At 40.7% G+C, this 22,137-nt stretch overlaps 2 protein-coding genes and 1 non-coding gene across 9 annotated transcripts in view; 1 reads left to right on the top strand and 2 right to left on the bottom strand.

Annotated features, from left to right (window-relative positions):
* ZNF827 (zinc finger protein 827) overlaps window positions 1–8,124 on the top strand; it is a 256,489-nt gene extending 248,365 nt beyond the window's left edge. For 3 of the 7 annotated variants that reach the window (XM_074274621.1, XM_074274620.1, XM_074274622.1), the window contains 3 exons: window positions 62–253; window positions 666–843; window positions 4,425–8,124. In XM_074274621.1, coding sequence (XP_074130722.1) covers window positions 62–253; window positions 666–843; window positions 4,425–5,244 — 1,190 coding nt within the window. In that variant the 3' untranslated portion in view covers window positions 5,245–8,124. Of the gene's footprint in view, window positions 1–61; window positions 254–665; window positions 857–2,543; window positions 2,611–4,424 lie in introns of all 7 variants that reach the window. The other 4 variants (XM_074274626.1, XM_074274624.1, XM_074274623.1 and 1 more) reach the window with 3 other exon arrangements.
* Window positions 8,125–8,290: 166 nt separating this feature from the next.
* The window catches only part of C6H4orf51 (chromosome 6 C4orf51 homolog), a 72,898-nt gene continuing 59,051 nt past the window's right edge, over window positions 8,291–22,137 (bottom strand). Inside the window, exon 6 of the mRNA XM_074274630.1 lies at window positions 8,291–8,579. Within this exon, the coding sequence (XP_074130731.1) occupies window positions 8,514–8,579 (66 nt within the window). The 3' untranslated portion in view covers window positions 8,291–8,513. The remainder of the gene's footprint in view (window positions 8,580–22,137) is intronic.
* LOC141548131 (U6 spliceosomal RNA) lies at window positions 16,979–17,085 on the bottom strand. Its single transcript, XR_012483820.1, has one exon. It is a non-coding gene; the product is annotated as a U6 spliceosomal RNA (small nuclear RNA).

Here is a 22,137-nt window from a genome sequence, read left to right as displayed (position 1 = left end):
GCCAGAGACCCTGCTCCTTTGCTTTGTTGGGTAACGGGCGTTTGTTTCCCTTATCCTTCAGGGGAAGAGAGGAAGACTCCCAGTGAATCCAACAGCCCTTCTTCATCTTCTCTGTCAGCACTCAGTGACTCAGCTAACAGCAAAGATGATTCGGACGTATCCCAGAAGAACAAGGGAGGGAACAACCTTCTGGTCATTTCCGTTGTGCCTGGGAGCCAGCCCTTACTGAACACGGAAGAAAAGTCAGAGAAAGGTAAAGGGAGCTGGGACTTAGGCGCCCTCTCCTCCCCAGCCTGTCGGCACCCTCCATCTGAAGATTAAAGGAGGCTTGAAAATAGGGCCCAGCCAGAGGAGAAAGGCGCAGGCCCGGAGGCTGAATGGCCCATTGACGAGGGCGCTTGTTCGTTGCCTAGAGGATTTTGGTTCAGGTGCAGGTCGGACTAGATGGCCTCCAAATTCCTTCCCTTCCAGCTCTGAGAGTCTAATTTTGACCATTTTGGGATTTTTAGTTGGCTTTTGGGGCGATTCTCACAAGGGTGAGGGCGGATGCTCAGGGACCTAGGGAGGTGTGCTCGGAGGTGCCCAGTGCCTGGCACACGGTAGGCACAGAGAGCAGGCAAGAGGAGGGGGACCCCTCCCACCCACACACACGTTAATCCTTTCAGGGTTCGAATGTGTTTTCTGCAACTTCGTCTGCAAGACGAAGAATATGTTTGAACGCCACCTGCAGATCCACCTGATCACACGGATGTTTGAGTGTGACGTGTGCCACAAGTTCATGAAGACTCCTGAGCAGCTGCTGGAGCACAAGAAATGCCACACTGTCCCCACTGGTGGGCTCAAGTAAGGAAAGCAAGTACCGAACCTTTTACTGCGTTGTTCAACCCCCTACCCCGTGGGCAGAGGCTGGGCTGGAGGGGCTGGGGGGGGGCAAGGGCCCCATCCTTTCTGCCTGCTGTGGGGGGGCCGTCCTCCCTTGGGTCCTAGGTGGCCACAGGCCAGATGGGGGACAGAGGGACAGGAAGGGCACCTCGGGCCGTTTCAGCCAACCACTCGTAAGGATGTAGTCCTTGAGAGAATAATTAGCTTAGAGCTGGACGGAATTTTAGAGGCCATCTAATCCAACCCTATGCATTTGGCAGATGGAGAAACTGAGGCTAGGGTCATATGGAGACAAAACTGAGACCACATAGCCCAGCTTCTCCAGTTACAAATCCAGTGTCCTCTTCAGCACATGGCTGCCTGGCTTAGTCCTTATTCTACTACAGTTTTATTTGGATTGAATTTTAGTGATCTCAGGAGACACAGTTCATCCTGCCCCCACCAGTGTCTTCTCAGTGAAGCACCCTTATCTCCTCACCCACACAAAAAAATGCCCCATCCCTGATGCAATTCTCCCCATGTTATCTGTTGAGCAATTTTTTATAGCAGCAACTTGTGATTTGGTGATATCTGTGCCCAGTGGATTCCTAAAATCCCCTGGGGTAACCGTTCCTCCCCAAGAAAGGCAAGGTCTAGATTTCAGTGTTCCAAGAGATGTCCCTTCCAGGAACATCTTCCCAAGAATTCTGGGCAGCTTTTCTCATTGATATCAGAATTATCATATACAGTATATGTATTGGTCTAATTAATTAATAGGCATGGGGCCTATTATGTGACTAGCCTGCTACTAGGAGGGCCACCTGCTCCTGAAGGAAGGTCAGAAAAGATTTGACCATAATCCTTATTGTAGGATCATAAAGACCCAACATATACTTTAATATAAAAGCATAGTTCCTACCCACAAGTGATCCCAGTTTAGAAAACAGCCTAGAATAAGGCTTGGGGAGACATCATAAACCACTGATCTTTTAAATTCAGCCTGACTCTATTGGCTTATTGTATCAGAGGAAGAAAGAGCAGAAAAGAGGAAGAGTCCCACGAAGGCGATGAAGTCAGTGGTCAGGCTGGCCCAAGCAGAGGCAGGATGAAGGATTTCATTCTTAGCGAGTACCTTCCCTGTTGGTTAGCACATAAGAAAAGATTCGCAATTTTTTTTTTTCTCAAGCGAGATTTTGTTATGATGGGATGGGTATTGAAGGGGGTTGGGGGAGGAAGAGGAATTGGGAGGGTTAGTGGATGAAGGGTCACTGGAAAGAGATTGGGTTTAGGTTTCTAGAGAGCTGAGAGTGGAGGATGGGTTGGCCATCTTGTCAGGATTATACCCAGGGGTTGCTCAGAGATTGGCTACCATTGCACACACACACACACACACACACACACACACACACACACACACACACACACACACACATCTCCTCCCTCTTAAGTAACTAACTGCTGGTATTTTTCCCCCTTTTTGTGATTGGATTAGTCTGTAAGTAGCCCAATCACACACGTTAACATGTTGGCACCCGGTATTTGTGGCTTTGCCAGTTGGCCTTCTCAGAGGGGCCGAGAGATTAGGAACCTCTGGATGTGATGGGGGAGAATGCACAATCAACTCTGATTCTTCTGTTGTACAGACACTTCCCGGGCGGTGCTAACAATCCCCTGTGTAATAGTTTATGTTCTAGGATGACCAAGTAGAAGAATTCTTTGAAAAAATTGCTAATGCCTTCTGGCTATACAGTGAGTCTCTGTTTTGGTTTTGCTTTGTTTTGTTTTTTTCTTGCCATGCCAGAGAATTAATTTGCCTGAGAAGGGTGTCTTTAAAATTAATAATGGGAGCACAGAAGGAAAAAAAAAAAAAAAAAAAAAAAAAAAAACAACCAAAAATGTTGCCATTTTGCTTGAGCTGCAAAAGAAAGATTGAGAAATGTCTTTAAAACAATGCAGGACAAACATCAAAATTGGCTTTTTGGAGATGGGGCTGCTGTTTCCCATGTGCTATTCATATTATAGATGCAATCTGACTACTTTATTACTTTTACAGATTAGAATCGATATTATTCTTTTTTTAGAGGGGCAGGGGCCTAGCTCGGAGCAATGGGGAGTTAACTCCTTCTGGCAAGGCCCTCAGTTTGGAATGGGCTTTTCTTTCATACCCACTTGACTTGAACAAGTCATTAACTGCCCCCTATGTACCGGCAATCACGCCGTACAAAGTAGGAGAATATAAAGGCAAAAGCAAAAGCCTTCAAGAAGCTTCCATTTGAAAGCTACCGCTTACTTCTGGGAGCAGAGACTGCCGGCTGGTTCTCTGTGGAGAATCCCTAGGTGACTTTTGAAGGCACTCTGGGCTTCATTGCAATCTTGTCTGAAGAGCCCCTGGCCTTGGCAGCCAGACAAAACATCACTCCCCGAAGCAGATCTGAAAGGAGAGACTGGAAGGAGGTCGTAACCTCGGCCTTCTCAGAACCTCTCAGAGAGGCAGGGGAGGGAGGAGATAGAATCTTTCCTTTAAAAATAAGGAAACCGAGTCACAAAACGGAAAATGCCTTATCTCAGGGTACCCAACTTCCGCTGGAGTTGGAGCTCATCTCTCCCAGTATCCGGTTCAAAGAGCTTTCTGCATTTATATATGTGTATATGTGTGTGTATATGTATGTGTATTTATGTATTTTGTGTCTGTGTATCATTGTGTTCACATATATGCATATGTATTTATACATATACATATACACACATATGGATGAGCACAGAGCATAGAGGAGGGACTGTATATTTATATATTGTATTATATTTTAAATTATATTATGTATTTTAAATTATTTATTTTGAATCTATGCATTTACATATAGATAGTCCCTCCTCTATGCTCAGAACCATTGGGATGGAAAGGCAAGGCAAGGCAAGACCTAGAAGAAGCCAACCACCACAGTCCCGGCCCTGGCCACGCTCGCAGTCTGGGGACCTCGTGTAGTTGAGTTGGGGCCTGAAGCCGGCCGCGGGCCTTTGTGGGGGCCCTATGGGCGCCCCTTCTCTTCTCCTTCCTCCCAGAATTTTTGCTTCCTTCCTCTTCCTTTCCCGTGAGAAAGCCGTGGCTCTAACCCCGAGTTTCGTGAGCACGCCCGAGAAAGCGCCCGCTTCTAACAGTCCTGTCCTGAGCACGACTCCGCCTCTGTGTGCCTTTTTTGGAATGCTAGAAGTAGCTCTTCCCCTCTATGTGCTTGGTGTGGTGCATGACAAGTTGAAACTGTGTTATTTCCCCTCCCTCGGAGGACAGGAGGGGCGCGACCCCTGTCGTGGTGCGGTGGGAGTAGTGCAGAGGAGAGTCCCGGCCCGTTCTCCCCCCTGGGTGGCCACGTCCGGCGGAAAGGCCCGCCTCGGGCCGAGCCTCCTTCCCCGGGGAAGGGCCGGACCCTATCTATCGGCAGTGGAGAGACGGAGAAGCAGCTGGGCTGGGCCCAAGGGGCTGGGGCGGGGTGCAGGAAAGGGCCCGGGAGGTTCGGGGCCACAGGCGGGCGCCGGCTGAACCTCCCTGTCCTCTCATCCCTTGGCAGGTGCCCATTCTGCATTTACTCCACCAACCGCCCCGCAGCCATGGAGTGCCACCTGAAGACCCACTACAAAATGGAGTACAAGTGCCGGATCTGCCAGATGGTCAAGGCCAACCAGCTGGAGCTGGAGATGCACATTCGCGAGCATCGCCTTGGCAACCACTACAAGTGCGACCAGTGCGGCTACCTGTCCAAGACAGCCAACAAGCTCATTGAGCATGTGCGCGTCCACACCGGCGAGCGGCCCTTCCACTGTGACCAGTGCAGCTACAGCTGCAAGCGCAAAGACAATCTCAACCTGCACAAGAAGCTGAAACACGCCCCGCGCCAGACCTTCAGCTGCGACGAGTGCCTGTTCAAGACCACCCACCCCTTTGTCTTCAGCCGCCACGTGAAGAAACACCAGAGTGGGGGGGACTGCGGGGAGGAGGAGAAGAAAGGCCAGAGCCCGGCCCCCAAGGAGACTGCCCCCGGGGGCCCCCTCCTGGTGGTGGGGCGGTCCCGCAACCTTCTGTCTCCCCTCTCCATCATGTCCGCCTCCCAGGCCTTGCAGACGGTGGCGCTGTCAGCTGCCCACGGCAGCAGCTCCGAACCCAACCTGGCGTTCAAGGCCTTGGCCGTCAACGGTTCCTCTTTGCGCTTTGATAAGTATCGGAACTCGGATTTTGCTCATCTTATCCCCTTGACGATGCTTTACCCCAAGAACCACTCGGATCTCACATTCCACCCTCCCCGACCTCAGACTGCACCTCCCAGCATCACCTCGCCCAAACACTCCTTCCTGGCCTATCTCGGATTAACAGAAAGGGCAGAGACTGTGTGAAGACGGCCTTGTTTCTGTACCAAAAACCAACACACACACACATGTACCCCTCCCCCAATGAAACACAACTCCAGACGTTGCTGCAAAACCCAGAGACGGACGAGGGTCCGCGCCCTGTACTGTAGAGAAGTGGCTCTCTGAGTGCACCCATTGCATTGACCCGGAAGCTGCTCGGTTCAGCCTTCCCAGAGGTGACCTGTTGCATTCTTCTACCTTCAGAGGCATGTCTTCCCCCTCCCCCCCTCCCTGTCCCACGCTTTTATCTGGAAGAAATCTGGCCCCGTTAGGGAAAGCCTAGCGAGCGGCCTCAGTGGCAATCAGCGCTTGTAAGGCAGCGTTTCCCTTGGGTTCGGGTGAGTGGGCCGTGTGAGTGAGCGCGCGTGCTGGTTGCCTGAGAGAGAGTGGGACTGCGGCTCGGGCCTTCCGGCTTACGTCCTGAGCACGAGCGTGTTTTCCTCCGTGGGTCGGTATGGCGCCCTCCTCCTTCCGGAGGTGCTTCGTCACCTCCCCCTCTGTACTCGAGAGCCACGGGATCGGACGCCCGAGCCTCGAGTGGACAAAGGGATGACCAGTCCCTTGCGGATTGCCTGAGATTTCTAACAGAACACGGAGTCCTATCCCCTGACCTTCGCTGGCGTGAGGGTCAGGGGATCGGGCGTCCATTTGAAAGAAATAACTAACTCCACCCCACGCGTGGGGGGACGCCCACGTGCATGCACACACATACCTACAATCTTCACGGAGAGGGCGCCAGAGGGCGACTTTTCGAAAGGGCCAATCAGATACATCCCACCTTCAGGCCGCCGTTATCTTTTTGTTTGGTTTGAGTAAAAAAATCGGATGTTGGTTATAACCAGCCAAGGGGAGTAAAATGGGGTTCGGATAAATTCTGGGTATAAATGCTCAGACTAAAAAAATGGCAGGTTTGCACAGTGCTTTAGACTTGCACTAGCTTGTGTTTCTGATCGGAAAAAAAAAAAAAGGAAAGGAAAGGAAAGGGAAAAAAAAACGGACCTCTTCTCTGGAATGGAGACTGTATGTTAGAAAAGTGACTTTACAATTTCTTTAAAGACCCAACAAAAGGTGCTGTTTGAACATACTGTTCAGTTCTACGCCCCGCCCCGCCCCCAGCAAACACTCAGAAAAGGTCCCGGTTGTATTTGCAGATTTTTCTGGCTCTCTCTATATCCTCCTCCATGTTACCAGTAAAAACTGTATTCCATTTCGTTAACGCCTGGTAGGCCGTGCCCTACCCGGAAGCTAACTTTAGACTTATTTAAAGCTCTTATTTTGTGGTCATTAAAATGACAACTTATACGCAGCACTTTATTGTAGCGAGAAGCAGATGCGGATTGGCTGAGGAACCCTTCGTTGATCTGGGAAGGCAACGGGTGATTTAAAAAAAAAAAATCTTTGGCTGAGTATTTTCATTGCTTTTTGTATTTTTAAGACAACAGGATTTCCAGTGTGAAACAGGCCTAAAGAGCAGGAAAGAAATGTGCTTTGTATAGTAATGGGAAGTCTACAAAATGAATTTTATATATATATATATATATTATTTATCTCTTGAAAGGAGCTGGTGTACAGGAGGGATGCTTTCTTATTGTGTTGCTGTTTTCCCACAGTGTGCTAGCCTAGAATTGGGATTTGGTTTGGGTTTGTTTGTTTTTTGTTGTTTTTTTTTTCATCTGTTCACCAGGAAAAATAAAGTAGCTCTAATTTTTCTTCCTCCAGGCAATTCCCTTTACTGAATACCACCTTGAACTTGGTACAGTTCTAGAAGAAGCCAGATGACTGTACCGTCTAATCTTCACTGTAGGCCGCCCCTTCTTCCCCTGTCCCTTCCCTTCCCCCACCCCCTGGCAGGTATGGCCCAGCCCCGTAGGGGAAAAGCCTGTTCTGTGCACTAGATGAGCCTGTTTACACTAAGGAGAAGGGCAGACAGGGGGGAGGGGGGCCGCAGAAGGGAAGCAGGTGAGGCTCCTGTCTGCTTCTCCCCGTCTCCCCCCACCGTTTTTCCTCAGAGCTTTGCTCTTAGCAAGTAGCCATTAGAGGCCTTGCCATGGCGATGTTTCTCAGTCAAAGATGCAGTCCATACACTCCAAGAAATCCCGGGGCAGCTGGGGCGGGGCTGGGCGGGGGTGGGCGGGGCTGGGGGGAAGGGGGAGGAAGCCTTATTTTTAAGAAGCAATTCTTTGAATTCCCCATATAATGGAGGAGAATTTGCCACTGGGCAATAGTCTGCTTTCAAAGTGACCCCGTTCGGTAGCAAAGGCTGAGGAGAGAGGGCCGGGCCGGGCCCGGGGCCTTTCCACAGAGGCGGATCACATTAGCAGCCTGACAGGGGCACCCTGACAAGGGGACACCTGACCGGCTCGGAGCGTTAGGAGCAGGTCCGACCGGACCCCGGCCGTGCAATAGGAAGTCGGGCCAGGAGGCAGAGCTGGAGCGGAGCTCGAGGGGAACGAGACAACCTCAACACTCAAATGCCATGCATTTCTCTGTTTGCCACGAACCCGTATTTTTGAATGGCCTAGTCACGCTTGATGTAATTGGGCAACTTTGTTTAGCACTTTGGAAAGATTCCCCCCTCCCCTTTCTGATAAATTATAAAAGTTTTCTGAGTGAGAAAAAATAAAAAAGGTGTGTTTGGAGTTTCTTTGGTTTTTTTTTTTTTTTATATATATTATTATTATTGTTATTGTTGTTAATAAAGGAGAGTATTTACAGGAATTTTCAGGATTCACCTAGATGAGCCGTCCCATGAATTGGTTTGCATTTTGAAGCTCAGGGAAGGCTGTGTCCCCACACAGAGTCCTTTCCCTATTTAAAAAAAAAAAAAATCCAGAAAACAAAAAACACTAACATTTTGGGAGGAATCCAACCACCAAGTAACGTCATCCCTGTTTTCACTATGCATTCTTTGATGAAGGCTAACTTATTTTTCCATACGGTAATGCAGTTAAAGTTCTCAGCACTTTCTTTCTTCCTTTGGTCCTTTTTTAACTTGTATTATGTTCAAAAGATCACGCTGTCAAGGTTTGTGTACATTACTGAAAATTTGTATTGTATAAAGCTTTTTGCATTTTAAGGCTGTACAGGGTCATTTTGACAGTAACTGGTATATTCCTACGTTGCATCTTATGTTGCATTGCCAATTTATAGTGTATCCAGTTTGGAAGTACAATATACTCTAATTAAAAAATGGTTGGCTATATATTCTGGCTCCTTTTTTCTTTCTGAGGCTGTAATCCTTGACTTGAAACTTTTCAGTTCCTTGAAAGAAGTAGATTATCTAGTCCCAAAATGAGGGGATTGAATTCAGTGTCCGGCACCTAAAAAAAATACATTGTAAGAATACCAAAAATTTCACAATTTTTAATATACTAAAATGTTGTGTTTTAGGGATCTGAAATTGGTAATTCCAAAAGTTACAATTTCCTAAAATAATAAAGCACATAAGCAAATTTCATAATTTTGGTATTCCAAAAGTGAAAATATCCTAAAATTCCTAAAGCACTTAAGAAAATGTCTTAATTTTCATATTCCAAAGTTTAAAATTTCCTAAAATTCATAGAGCATGTAAGCTTAGTGCCTGGCTCATAAATACCCTTCCATTCCCCCTTTTCCTCCCCCTCCTTTCTCCCCACAATAGGGGTCACTCTGCTGTAGCAGATAACCTGAGGTCTAGCCTCAGATTCTGAATCTGAAGCCTGAGCTCTTCCTTTGATACCACATAGTATCTGTAGTATAGATGGAATGTAGTAACCATGTAGGGTGTTGGATTTGGAATCAGAATTGTTAGCTTTGGAATCAGAATTTTCTGGACTCTCTGTTTCCTCATCTATAAAATGAGCTGGAGAAGGAAATGGCAAACCACTCCCCAAACGGGGTCCCAGAGAGTCAAGACATGACTGAAAATGACTGAACAACAGGTAACTTCATAGTATCATATATTTGAGAAAAAATACTAGAAAGGAAATTGGAGGAATACTCAGCTGCCATATTACACAGATGAAAAACCAGTGGGTCACACTGGCAGCTTTTTAAGAAATATATCTTAGAATACTACAAATCTGAGATAGTGCCGACAAATCCAGGTTTGCTGATCTCTCTCAGTAAAATAGGAGAAAACATTCATTTTTGACCAAGTAGCCTTGACTTAGAAGCACGTATATCTAATTTTGTCCTCTACTTGTCAAACTGCTTCAGTTAAGAATGATGTAAATATTTCCATTTCCAAAATGAATCATTTCTCAAATGAGATCATGTACATTAAAGCACGCTGCAAAGTGCAAGACTGGACACATCAAGCATAAGCTGGGGGTGGCCAGAGAAGGGCAGCCAGGGGATTGAAGAACCTCCCAGCAGCTGGGTGAACTGGGTTTGTGTAGCCTGGAAGAGAAGGTTTGGGTGTGAAGGTCATGATAACTGTTTTCAAGTACTTGAAGGCTCCAGTGCTAAGGTGTAATCAAGCATGTTCTATGTAGCCTCAAGGGGTAGAATTAGCAAAAGACGGCACCCCAAAGAGGCAGATGTAGGATGTGGAGGGAGGGAGGGAATGTTAAACTCCGCCTTTGGAGTCAAAGATTCTGGGGAAGTTGTCCAAGTCCCATGGCTGCGGCTGCCTCTGGGGCTTACCCTCTCTCCTCCTTATCTCTAAGATGAGAGCACCGGGCTGGAGGCTCTAAAGGCACCCTTAGGTGAGCAGTGCTCAGACAGGGCTCCCTCAGTGGAGAGCTCCACACCTGTGGGCCACATCCACAAGAGGAGCTTTGAAGGTCTCTGGTTGTCTTTGGCCCTACCACGGGGCATTGTGTGATGCTGTGAAATACAAGGTGGGAGGTTTATAGCTTAGTTGATCACTAATGCTTTAGACCAGTCACTTTCACTTAGGCCATAGACTAATTTTGGTTTCTGATAGTCTCATTTCTGCTATGAATAATAATAAATAGCAAGTATTTACATAGCACCTACCATCTGCCATTCACTGTGCTAAGAGCTTGACGAGTATCTTATTGGATCCTCACAATAACCCTGGAAGTGAGGCAGTATCCCTATTTAACAGATGAGGAAACTGAGGCAAACAAGTTGTGGCTTGCCCAAAGACATAGAGCTATTAAAGTATCTGAGGCTGGATTTGAACTTAGGGCTTTCTGAGATTAGGACCACACTACCTAGCTGCCTCTGTAAAATACAAATTATATATTATGCATACTGTTTATGGCATGCTGAGAGGAGGAAAGGAACGACAATTTATAAGTCACCTACTATGTGTCCGGCACTTTGATAAACACTTTACAAATATTATGTCATGTGATCCTGACAACAGCCCTTAGAGGCAAGTGCTATTACTCCCATTTTTATTTTTGAGGAAACTAAGGAAGCCTGACTTAAATGACTTACAGCTGGAAAATATCTAAGACTAGATTTGAACTTAGACAATCAGTAAACATTTATTAAGTGCCTACTCTAAGTCGGGCACTGTGCTAAGTGCTGGAAAAACAAAAAGAAGGAATAATGTCTGCCCTCAAGGAGCTTACAATCTAACAGGAGACAACATGCAGACAAATATGTACAAGCAAACTGGTGACTGGGTTGCAGTGGGGTGGGGGAGGGCAGCTTGGATAAAGGCATGATGGCAAGAAATGGAATAAATGCCTCTCTCAAGGAATGGACAATAGACTGGTTGGACTGGCACTTACAGGGCAACACCGTGAGGATCTCCTCACCCAGTCCATCCTCCAGCTGCCAAAACAGATTTTGGAAAAAGCTTAGATCTGGCCAGGTCACTCCCCTACTCAACAAATTCCAGTGGCTCTCTATTAATAAATATTAAACACTATGTGTCAAGAACTACGCTAAGTACTAGAGCTATAAAAAGAGGAAACAGTCCCTGACCTCAAAGTCTAATGGGGGACAAGACATGCAAACAAATATATACAAAGCAAGCCATGTACAAAATCAATTACAACTGGGGATTAGGAGGGGTTGGGGAAGACTTCCTGTAGAAGGTGGGATTTTCCTTGGGACTTAAAGGAAGCCAGGGAGATCAGTACTTACAGAGCATTCCATTTATGGGAGCAGGCAGAAAGAACACCCACAGCTGAGTGAAATGGAGGGTCTTGTTCATGGAACAGCCTGGAGGCTAGAGTCACTGGATTAAAGATTACATTGGGGAATAAAATTTGAGAAGACTGGGAAGGTAGGAGGGGGCTGGGTTATGAAGGGCTTTGAATATCAGGGAAAAGATTTTGTATTTACTCCTAATGGCAAATGAAGCTCCAAAAGTTTATTGGGTAGAGGCTGACATGAGCAGGCGACTTGCACTTTAGGAAGATCACTTTAGTGGTTGAATGGAGAATGGAATAGGGAGACCCTTGAGGCAGACAGATTTACTATAATGTTCTGATATAGGCAGACAGATATACATACTATCAGCTACTACAATAATTTAAGTTAGAGATGATGAGGGCCCCATACCAAGATGGTGACAGTATCCAAGGAAAGAAGGGGGCATATTAGAGAGATGTCTCAAATTGAAACACTGTAACAGCAGATTGGATGTGGCGGGTGAGAGATAGTTATCTGGGCTTACTTACAGGCTGTGAGTGTGAGGGATTGGGAGGCTGATGTTGCATCTACAGTCATAGGGAAGGTAGGAGAGGGGAAGATTTAGGGGGAAAAGAACGCTTTAGACGTTGAGTTGATGTCTACTGGACATCCAGTTAAGGCATAGAAAGGCAGTTGGAGTTGTGAGATCATAGCAGAAAAGGTAGATCTGAGAATCAAGCAGACTCATAATTACAATATCACCTACTAAAGAAATTAGAATTAGAACACACATACACACAAAGTAATAACAAAGACATTTCTGTAGCCAGGCATTGTGCTAAGAGCTGTACAATTGTTATCTTAATTTTCTTTACAATTATCTCACTTGATTGGCTTTATAATTATTATCTCACTTGATTCTCACAATAATCCTGGGAGGTTTGTGCTACTATTATCACCATTTTACCCAGGAGAAAATTGAGGCAAAGTAAAATAACTTGTGTGACCAGGATTTCACAGCTAGTAAGTATCTGAGGCTGAATTTGAACTCAGATCTTCCTCTTTGGGCCCAATGTTCTATCCATTGCACCACCAACTCAAAGGAAATAATCTGAATAAACACACACAAAAGTAATAATAAAACACAGACTTGAGAAGCATTTTCTTAGGTTCTACAACTAGTTTGCATTTCCCCTTGGTCCAGAAGAACCAGAAAGAAAAAGGACATTGACAGTCTGTTTTTGTAACATTGGCCATCCACGGACACAAACCCTTTCATGAGCTAAAATGAAATTTTAATGTGTATTGGTGCACAAGATTGTAGCTGATGAACGATTTCTCATGCTTTCTCATTTTACCAGAGAATCCTGATTTGCCCCTGCATTAGGGCTCTCTGGCAAGGATGTGTGTTTTATATCTAAGAAAGTTTACTTTTCCTTCTGTCACCTTAGGTGTATTTTCATATAAGACTTGAGACCCAAGCTTTATGGCTTGTTTGTGGATAATTAAGTAAAATGTATTTTAATTATATATATATATAATTTAATTAATAAGTAGAAAACTATTCTATGGCCATAAATTCACCTTTTGTGACAACTTCACTAAAGGTCATAATTAAAAGAAAAACTATTGGGCACTCAATTTTTCTATAAAATAAAAAGAAATGGAGTAGAGTTTTATATAGCATATATATATACATAAATATGTTTTTTTATATATATGTATATGCTTAAAGCAAGCAGTATGAAATGGAAATTCAGAGTTTCATGTAGAAGCCTCTTTTGTGTTCTATGTATATGGAAATGCTTTTTTTGGTGTTCATGTTCAGAATAATTTTTTTTTAAATAAAGGGATTGAACTAGTTGACCTCTCCAGTGTTGGCTAATAAAAGACTCATCTCTGCCTTGAACACAAATTCCTCACTACTACTGGGAAATCATTATTCAAACTTCATTCCCTACGGACAGTAGGCCAAAGGCATCCTCCCAAACTACAGAGTCTATGTGCTCCTGATTTTCTATCAATTAGTAAGGTCAATTTTAAGTTTACAGGAGCTGGTCTTAAAAGCTGCCTTGCCTAAGCCGTGAGGCCAACAGGATTTTGCTCAGGCAACCTTTCACTCTATTCTTTAATGTCTCTGGATGGAAGATAGATAGATGGGTGTATGGATGGATGGATGGATGAGTGGATGGATGGATAGATGGATGGGTGGATGGGTAGATGGATGAATGCAGAGGCTTGCATTTCAGACTGCAGCCATCATGGGCTGCCTAGGTATTATGCCTGCATGCCTGCTTCAGAGACAAATTGTAATATTGAAATATGATAGACACATTCCATTTTACCTACAACAAAAATTACATAAACATCATTGTAAGTGGTATGATCTATGCTGGTTTCAGTTTCTTCATCTGTAAAATAAAACTGCGAATGCTTGGATCTGATCATTTCTAAGCACTTTTAAATTTCTAAAAGTTATAGTTTTTTAAAATAGTTCAAATTGACCAATATTTGTATTCTACATTTTATATCATTTTAAATAGCTGCACAATTAAATTATATATTATCTTGCAAATGAATTTTGCTTTTTCCTCCCAAAAATTGCTCAGAGGAATAAAATTAACTCAAGCAGCATTTATTAGATGCCTATTTTGTCAGGCACAATCACCAATCTAAGCAATACAAGAAACAGTAACATCAATTTTAGCAGAACACCCATCCTAATTCTCCCCCAAACAAACACACACACATCCTTGTTAAATTTCAAAAGACAATTTAACTTTGGAAAACACAATAGTCCTCCAATCTTCTCCAGCACCACCCCTAATCCCATTCAGGAATTTTTTCTTTCTTCCCAGTGAGCTCTGGGGTTTGATGGATTTTAGTCTTTTGATATTTGTTCCCTTTACACTGGGACAGTCTAAGGTCTTGACCGTAAACCAACCACGGGACTTTGAAGGAAATATTCATTTCTCTGCTATTGCACAGGAATAGAAAGGGGTCATGGGAGCACAGATTTAGGGCTCAAAGGGACCTTAAGTAGATGTTAAGTCTAACCCTCCATTCTACTGATAAAGGAACTGAAGTTCAGGGAGATTGACTGACATATCCAAAGCAATGACATAAGTGGCAGAGTTCAGATTCAAACTTCTGTTTCTGACCCCAAACCCAGCATTCTTCCAACCATATCCCAGGTGAAGATTCTTCAGAGCACACGAGATTGGCATGGAGGACAACTCAAGGACCTGAAGTCTTCACCAAAGGTCAAATGATGCCAAGGGACACTGTACTTATTCCACCACAGGTTTTAAATTTAATTTAAATTAAGATTTTGGAGACAAACCAGGGTTTGGTTAAAATAGCTGAATGATCATTAATTATATTTTTAGTTTCCAATGTCTTTAAGAAAAATTCTGGGTTATATATATATGTTTATTTTTTAAAACATTTCCTTATGAATCATGGAGGGAGAGAAAAATAAGAATAAAAGGGAAAAACCATGAGAGAAAAAAAAAAAGTGAACATAACATGTGTTGATTTACATTCAGTATCCACAATTCTCCCTGGATGCAGATAGCATTTTCCATCCAAAGTTTATTGGGATTTCCTTGAATCTGAACAACTGAGAAGAACCAAATGTTTATATAGTTGATTATCTCACATTCTTGCTGTTATTGTTTACAAAGTATTCCTGTTTCTGCTTGTTTCATTTAGTATCATTCGGGGAAATCTTTCTAAAATCAGCTTGCTCATCATTTTTTTTTATTGAAGCTGTTTATTTTCAAAACATATGCATAGACAATTTTCAGCATTCACCCCTGCAAAACCTTGTGTCCCAAATTTTCCTTTCCTTTCCTTTCCCTCCCTCCTCCAGACGGCAAACAATCCAATATGTTAAACATGTGCAATTCTTCTATACATATTTCCACAATTATCATGGTGCACAAGAAAAATCAGATAAAAAATAAGAAAACAAAAAGCAAGCAAACAAAAAGATGAAAATGCTATGTTGTAATCCACATTCAGTTCCCACAGTCCTCGCTCTGGATGCAGATGGCTCTCTCCATCACAAGACCATTGGAACTGACTTGAATCATCTCGTCGTTGAAAAGAGCCTAGTCTGTCAGAATTGATCATCATATAATCTTGTTGTTGTTGTATACAATGTTCTCCTGGTTCTGCTCATTTCATTCAGCATTAGGTCATATAAGTCTCTCCAGGCCTCTCTGACATCCTGCTGTTCTTTTCTTATAGAACAATAATATTCCATAACATTCATACATATACCATAACTTAGTCATTCAACTGATCCACTCAACTTCTAGTTTCTTGCCACTACAAAAAGGGTTGCTACTAACATTTTTGCAAAGGTCCTTTTCCCTCCTTTATGATCTCTTTGGGATACAAGCCTGGTAGAGGCCCTGCTGGATTCAAAGGATATACACAGTTTGATAGCCCTTTGGGTATAGTTCTAAATTGTTCTTCAGAATGATTGAATCCGTTCTACAATTCCAACAACAATGTATTAGTATTCCACATCCCTTCCAATATTCATCATTACCTTTTCCTTTCTTCTTAAACAATCTGAGAGGTGCAGTGGTATCTCAAGAGTTGTCTTAATCGGCATTTCTCTAATCAATAATGACTTAGAGCATGTTTTCATATGACTATAAATGGTTTTAATTTCTTCTTGTTCATGTCCTTTGACCATTTATCAATTGGAGAATGGCTTGAATTCTTATCAAATTGAATTCATTATATATAATTTTAGAAATGAACCCTTTATCAGAATCCTTGGATGCAAAAATTTTTCCCACTTTATTACTTTCCTTCTAATTTTGTCTGCATTGATTTTGTTAGTACAAAAACTTTATAAACTTACAAAAATTTTTTTGACTTTGCATTCCATAATGTACTCTAATTCTTTGGCCACAAATTCCTTCCTTCTGTACAGATCTGAGAGGTAGATGATCCTTTGTTCTTCTGATTTGCTTATATTTTTTATGTCTAAATCATGAACCCATTTCAACTTTATCAACTTCAACTTATCAACCCATATCAACTACAGGGTGTTAGGTGTGGGTCAGTCAATGGCTAGTTTTTGCCATATTAATTTCCAATTTTCCCAACAAATTTTGTCAAATAATGAGTTCTTATCCCAGAAGCTGGGGTCTTTGGATTTATCAAATACTAGATTACTATACTCATTGACTATTGTGTCATGTGAACCTAATCTATTCCACTAATCATACTACTCTCTTTCTTAGCCAGTACCAAATTATTTTAATGACTGCTGCTTTATAATGTTTTATATTTGATAAAGCTAGGCTACCTTCATTTGCATTTTTCATTAATTCCCTTGAAATTTTTGACCTTTTGTTGTTCCAGATGAACTTTATTTTGTCTAGCTCTGTAAAATAATTTCTTGGGAGTTTGATTGGTATGGTACTGAATAAGTAGATTAATGTAGGTAGTATTGTCATTTTTATTATATTAGCTCAGCCTACTCACAAGTACTTGAAAAATTTGGGGTAGCTAAGTGGCGCAGTAGATAGAGCATCAGCCCTGAAGTCAGGAGGACCTGAGTTCAAATCTGACCTCAGACACTTAACACTTCCTAGCTGTGTGACCCTGGGCAAGTCACTTAACTCCAATTGCCTCAGCAAAAAAAAAAAAAATTCAAACTATGGATTGCTTCATGAATTTGCATGTCATCTTTGCACAAGGGTCATGCTAATTTTCTCTGTATCATTCCAATTTTAATATAAGTGCTGCCAAAACAAGCACTTGTTCATTATTTTTTTATAGAATAATATTGCATTACTTTCATAAAGTATAACTTATTCAGCCATTCCCCAAATGATGGGCAATAGTTTTCCAGTTCTTTGCTACACAGAAAGAGCAGCTACAAACATGCACATGTGGGTCCTTTTCCCTTTATGATTTCCTTGGGATACAGCTGGATCAAAGAGTATGCAGAGTTATTTAGTCCTTTGGACATAGTTCCAAATTGCTTTCCAAAATGGTGGGATAATTTCACAATTTCACCACATTGCATTTAGTATTCCAGTTTTCCCACATCCCCTCCAACATTCATCATTATCTTTTTCTGTCATCTTAACAAATCTGAGAGGTGTGAAGTGTACCTCAGAATTGTTTTGATTTGCATTTCTCTAATCAAGTGATTTAGAGCATTTTTTCATATGAATATAATTTTTTCATCTGAAAATTGTCTATTCATATCTTTTGACCATTTCTCAAATGAGTAATAACTTGTATCTTTATAAATTAGACAGTTCTTTATATATTTTAGAAATGAGGCCTTTATCAGAAACACTAGCTATAAAGATTTCCCCCCCCCAGTTTTGTGCTTCTCTTTAATCTTGTTTGTATTGGTTTTGTTTGTGCAAAACCTTTTTTAATTTAATGTAATCCAAGTTGCCCATTTTGCATTCATAATGTTCTCTAGTTCTTTGGCTATAAATTCCTCCCTTCTCCAAAGATCTGATAAATTATCCCTTGTTCTCCTAATTTGCACTCTAATTGTGTACCCATTTTTGATCTTATTTTAGTTATGGGACATGAGATGTAGGTCTATGCTGAGTTTTACATATTTTCCAGTCTCCCAAGCAATTTTTGTGAATTCAGAGCTAGTGATAGGAAATTCCCATCCCAAAAGCTGGAGTTTGAGGGTTTATCAAATACTTGTCTGCTATAGTCAGTGATTACCATGTCATGTGTATCTAATCTACTCCACTGATCTACTACTCTATTTCTTAGCCATTACCATATGTTTATGATGACTGCTGCTTTATAATAGTGTTTTAGGTCTGCTACTGCTAGACCACTGTCCTTTGTAATTTTTTTTCATTAATTCCCTTGATGTTTTTGATCTTTTGTTCTTCCAAATGAATTTTCTTATTTTTTTCTAGCTCTATAAAATTTTTTTTGGCAGTTTGATTGGTGTGGCACTGTGATCAAGTAGATCAGTTTAGATAGAATTGCCATTTTATTATATTATCTTAGCCTATCCATTAGCAATTAATATTTTTTCCAATTTTTAGATCTGACTTTTTATATGAAAAGTAATTATGTTTATATAGTTCCTGGGTTATCTTGGCAAGTAGATACCCAAATACTTTATTTTGTCTACAATTATTTTAAGTGGAATTTCTCTTTCTATCTTTTGCTAGTGAGCCCTGTTATAATATATAGAAATGCTGATGATTTGTGTGAATTTATTTTATATGCTACAACTTTGCTAAAGTTCATTGTTTCAAGTCAGTTTTTGTATGACTCTCTAGAACTTTTAAGTATACCATTCATGTCATCTGCAAAGAGTGATAGCGTTATATCCTCATTGGTTAATCTAATTCCTTTAATTTCTTTTTCTTACTTCTAAAAACCAACATTTGTAGTATAATATCGAAGAATAATGGTGATGAGCATCTTTGTTTTGTCCCTGATTTTATTGAGAATGCATCCGGCTTCTCCCCATTACTTATAATGCTTGCTGATAGATGCTGCCTATCAAAATTCCCTTTATTCCTATGCTCTTTAGTGTTTTTATTAGGAATGGGTGCTAATTACTTTATGATTTCTCTTAGTTTTATTATTGATATGGTCTATTATGGTAATATTTTTCCTGATATTGAACCAGCCCTCTATTCCTAGTATAAATCTCACTTGGACATAAGTGTATTTATCTTGCTGATAAATTGTTGTAATCTCCTTGCTAATATTTTAATTCAAAATTTTGCATCAATATTCATTAGAGGGATTTTCTTTCTCTTTTTTGGCTCTTCCTGGTTTAGGTATATAAGTACCATATTTGTGTCATAGAAGAAATTTGGCTGAACAATTTCTCTACCTATTTTTCCCAACAGTCTACATAGTATTGGAATTAATTGTCCTTTATGAGTTTGATAGAATTAATTTGTAAATGCATCTGATTTTTCTTAGAAAGTTCATTGTTGGCTTTTTCAATTTTTTTTTCTAAAATGAGATCATTTAAGTGATTTATTGCCTCTTCTGTTAATCTGGGCAATTTATATAGTTGCAAATACTCATCCATTTCAATTAGAATATCAGATTTGTTGGCATAAAGTTTAGCAAAATAATTCATAATTATTGCTTTAATTTTTTCTTCATTGGTGGTTAAGTTCACCTTTTTCATTTTTGATGCTGGTAATTTGTTTTTCCTTTTACTAATCAAATTAACCAATTTAATCTATTTTGTTGGGGGCTTTTTCATAAAAGCAATTTTTTTATTAATTGCTTAGTTTTATTAATTAGTTGAATAATTTTCTTAATTTCATTTTATTAATCTTTCCTTTGAGTTTCAGAATTTCTAATTCGGCATTTAATTGGGGAGGTTAATTTGTTCTTTTTCTAGCTTTTTTCTTGCATGCTCAATTCATTGATATCCTCTTTATTTTATTCATATAACAATTTAAAGATATACAATTTCCCCTAAAAACTGTCTTAGCTCCATCCCATAGGTATTGATATGTTAACTCATTATTCATTCTCTTGGATCAAATTGTTTCTATGATTTGTACTTTGATAGACTCATTTTTTTTTTTTTTTTTTTTTTTTTTTTTTTTTTTTTTTGCTGAGGCAATTGGGGTTAACTGACTTGCCCAGAGTCACACAGGTAGGAAGTGTTAAGTGTCTGAGGTCAGATTTGAACTCAGGTCCTCCTGACTTCAAGGCTGGTGCTCTATCCACTGTACCACCTAGCTGTCCTGACTCATTTTTATAATTAGATTACTTAATTTCTGATCCACTCATTTTTATAATTAGATTTATTTAATTTCCAATGATTTTTAGTCTATCTTTCCCTAGCTCTTTATTGAATGTAATTTTTATTGCATCATGGTCTGAGAAAGAAACATTTACTATTTCTGCCTTTCTGCATTTGTGAGGTTTTTATGCCCTAATACATAATCAGTTTTTGTGTAGGTGCTATGTACTGCCAAGAAAAAGGTATATTTCTTTCTGTTTCTATTCAATTTTCTCCAGAGATCTATCATATCCAATTTTTTCTAGGATTTTATTAACCCCTAGTTTCTTTCTAGTTTATTGTGTGGTTAAGATTTATCTAATTCTGAGAGGGAGACAATGAGGCTCTCCAGTAGTAAGTTTTGTCATCTATTTCTTCCTATTTCTTTATCTTTTCTAAGAATTTGGATGCTGTACCACTTGGTGCATATACATTTTAAGTCAACACTACCTTCATTATCTATGGTACCCTCAACAAAATGCAGTTTCCTTCCTTATCTCTTTTAATTAGATCTATTTTTACTTTTGTTTTATCTGAGATCAGAATTGCTACCTTTGCATTTTTTGTTTTGGCTGAAGCATAGTAAATTCTACTCCAGCTTTTATTCTGTACATCTCTCTCTGTTTCAAATGGATTTCTTGTAAACAACATATTCTAGGATTGTTCTTTAATCCACACTGCTATTCACTTGTATTTTATGGGAGAGTTCATTCCATTCACATTCACAGTTAATGATTATCAGCTGTATATTTCCCTCCATCCTATTTTTTCTTCCTTATGTGTGTGTGTATGTGTGTATATACATATATACACACACACACATATATATATATGTACACACATATACATAACATACATATATGTATGTTATGTATATGTGTTTATATATACAAATATATATATTTGTTCTCTTTTCATCCTGTCCTCTTCTTAGTAGTGTTTTGTTTCTAACCCACTCCACCCTCAACCTGTCTCCCTTTTATCATCTCTCCACCTTCTCTTACCCCTTTCTCCTAGTGTTTTTATCCTCCCTTTTTCCTCCCACTTCCTTATAGGGTAAGATAAATTTCTACACCCAACTGAGTGAACATGCTACTCCTTTGAGCCCAAAATGATAAGATTAAGCTTCAGACAATATTCATCTCCTCTCTTCTTTCCCTCTATTGTAATAGGTCTTTTGTGCCTCTTCATTTGTTCTAATTTATTCCATTTTTATATCGCCTTTCTCTTCTCCCAGTACAATCTTTTTTCCACTTCTTAATGTCTTTTTCTTTGATATCATCACATCAGAGTCCATTCATATCCATATCCTCTTGTCCATGTATGTCCCCTCTAAGAATTCCAATAACAGATACAGTTCTCAAGAGTTACAGAGATCATTTTCCCATATAGGTATGGAAACAATTTCAATCTGTTTCAGTCCTGTGTTTGAAGAATACATTTTCTGTTTAGTTCTGCTTTTGTCAAAAGAAATTGTAAGTTTCTCACTTCATTGAAGATCCATCTCTCCTCCTAAAAAATGATGCTCAATTTCACTGGATAGTTGATTCTTGGTTGTAATCCCAGGTTCTTTGAGCTTTGGAATATTATATTCCAGACCCTCTGATCCTTTATTATAGAAGCTGCCAGATCCTGGCTAATTTTGACTGTTGCTACTCAATATTCAAGAATTGTTTTTGCTGGAGGCTTGCAGTATTATTTTCCTTGAGATGATAGTTCTGGGGTCTTATAACAATGTTTCTTGATGTTTTCCTTGTGGGTTTCTCTTTCCCAATGGATTATTTTCAATGACTATTTTGTTCTCTGATTCTATTATATCAGGGCTGTTTTCCTTGATGATCCCCTTGAAGAATGTAGTCCAGACTCTTTTTTTGGTCATGGCCTTGAAGTAGACCAATAATTTTAACTTGTCTCTCTTGGATCTATTTTCCAGGTCAGCTGTTTTTCCAATGAGGTATTTTACATTATTTTCTCCAATTTTTTTCATTCTTTTTAGTTTGACTGATTCTTGATGATTCGTAGAGTCATTAGCTTCCATTTGCTCGGTTCTAGTT

The sequence above is a fragment of the Sminthopsis crassicaudata genome, chromosome 6, assembly GCF_048593235.1.
Source record: "Sminthopsis crassicaudata isolate SCR6 chromosome 6, ASM4859323v1, whole genome shotgun sequence".
NCBI lineage: Eukaryota > Metazoa > Chordata > Mammalia > Dasyuromorphia > Dasyuridae > Sminthopsis > Sminthopsis crassicaudata.
This window is presented reverse-complemented; position numbering and strand designations above follow the sequence as displayed.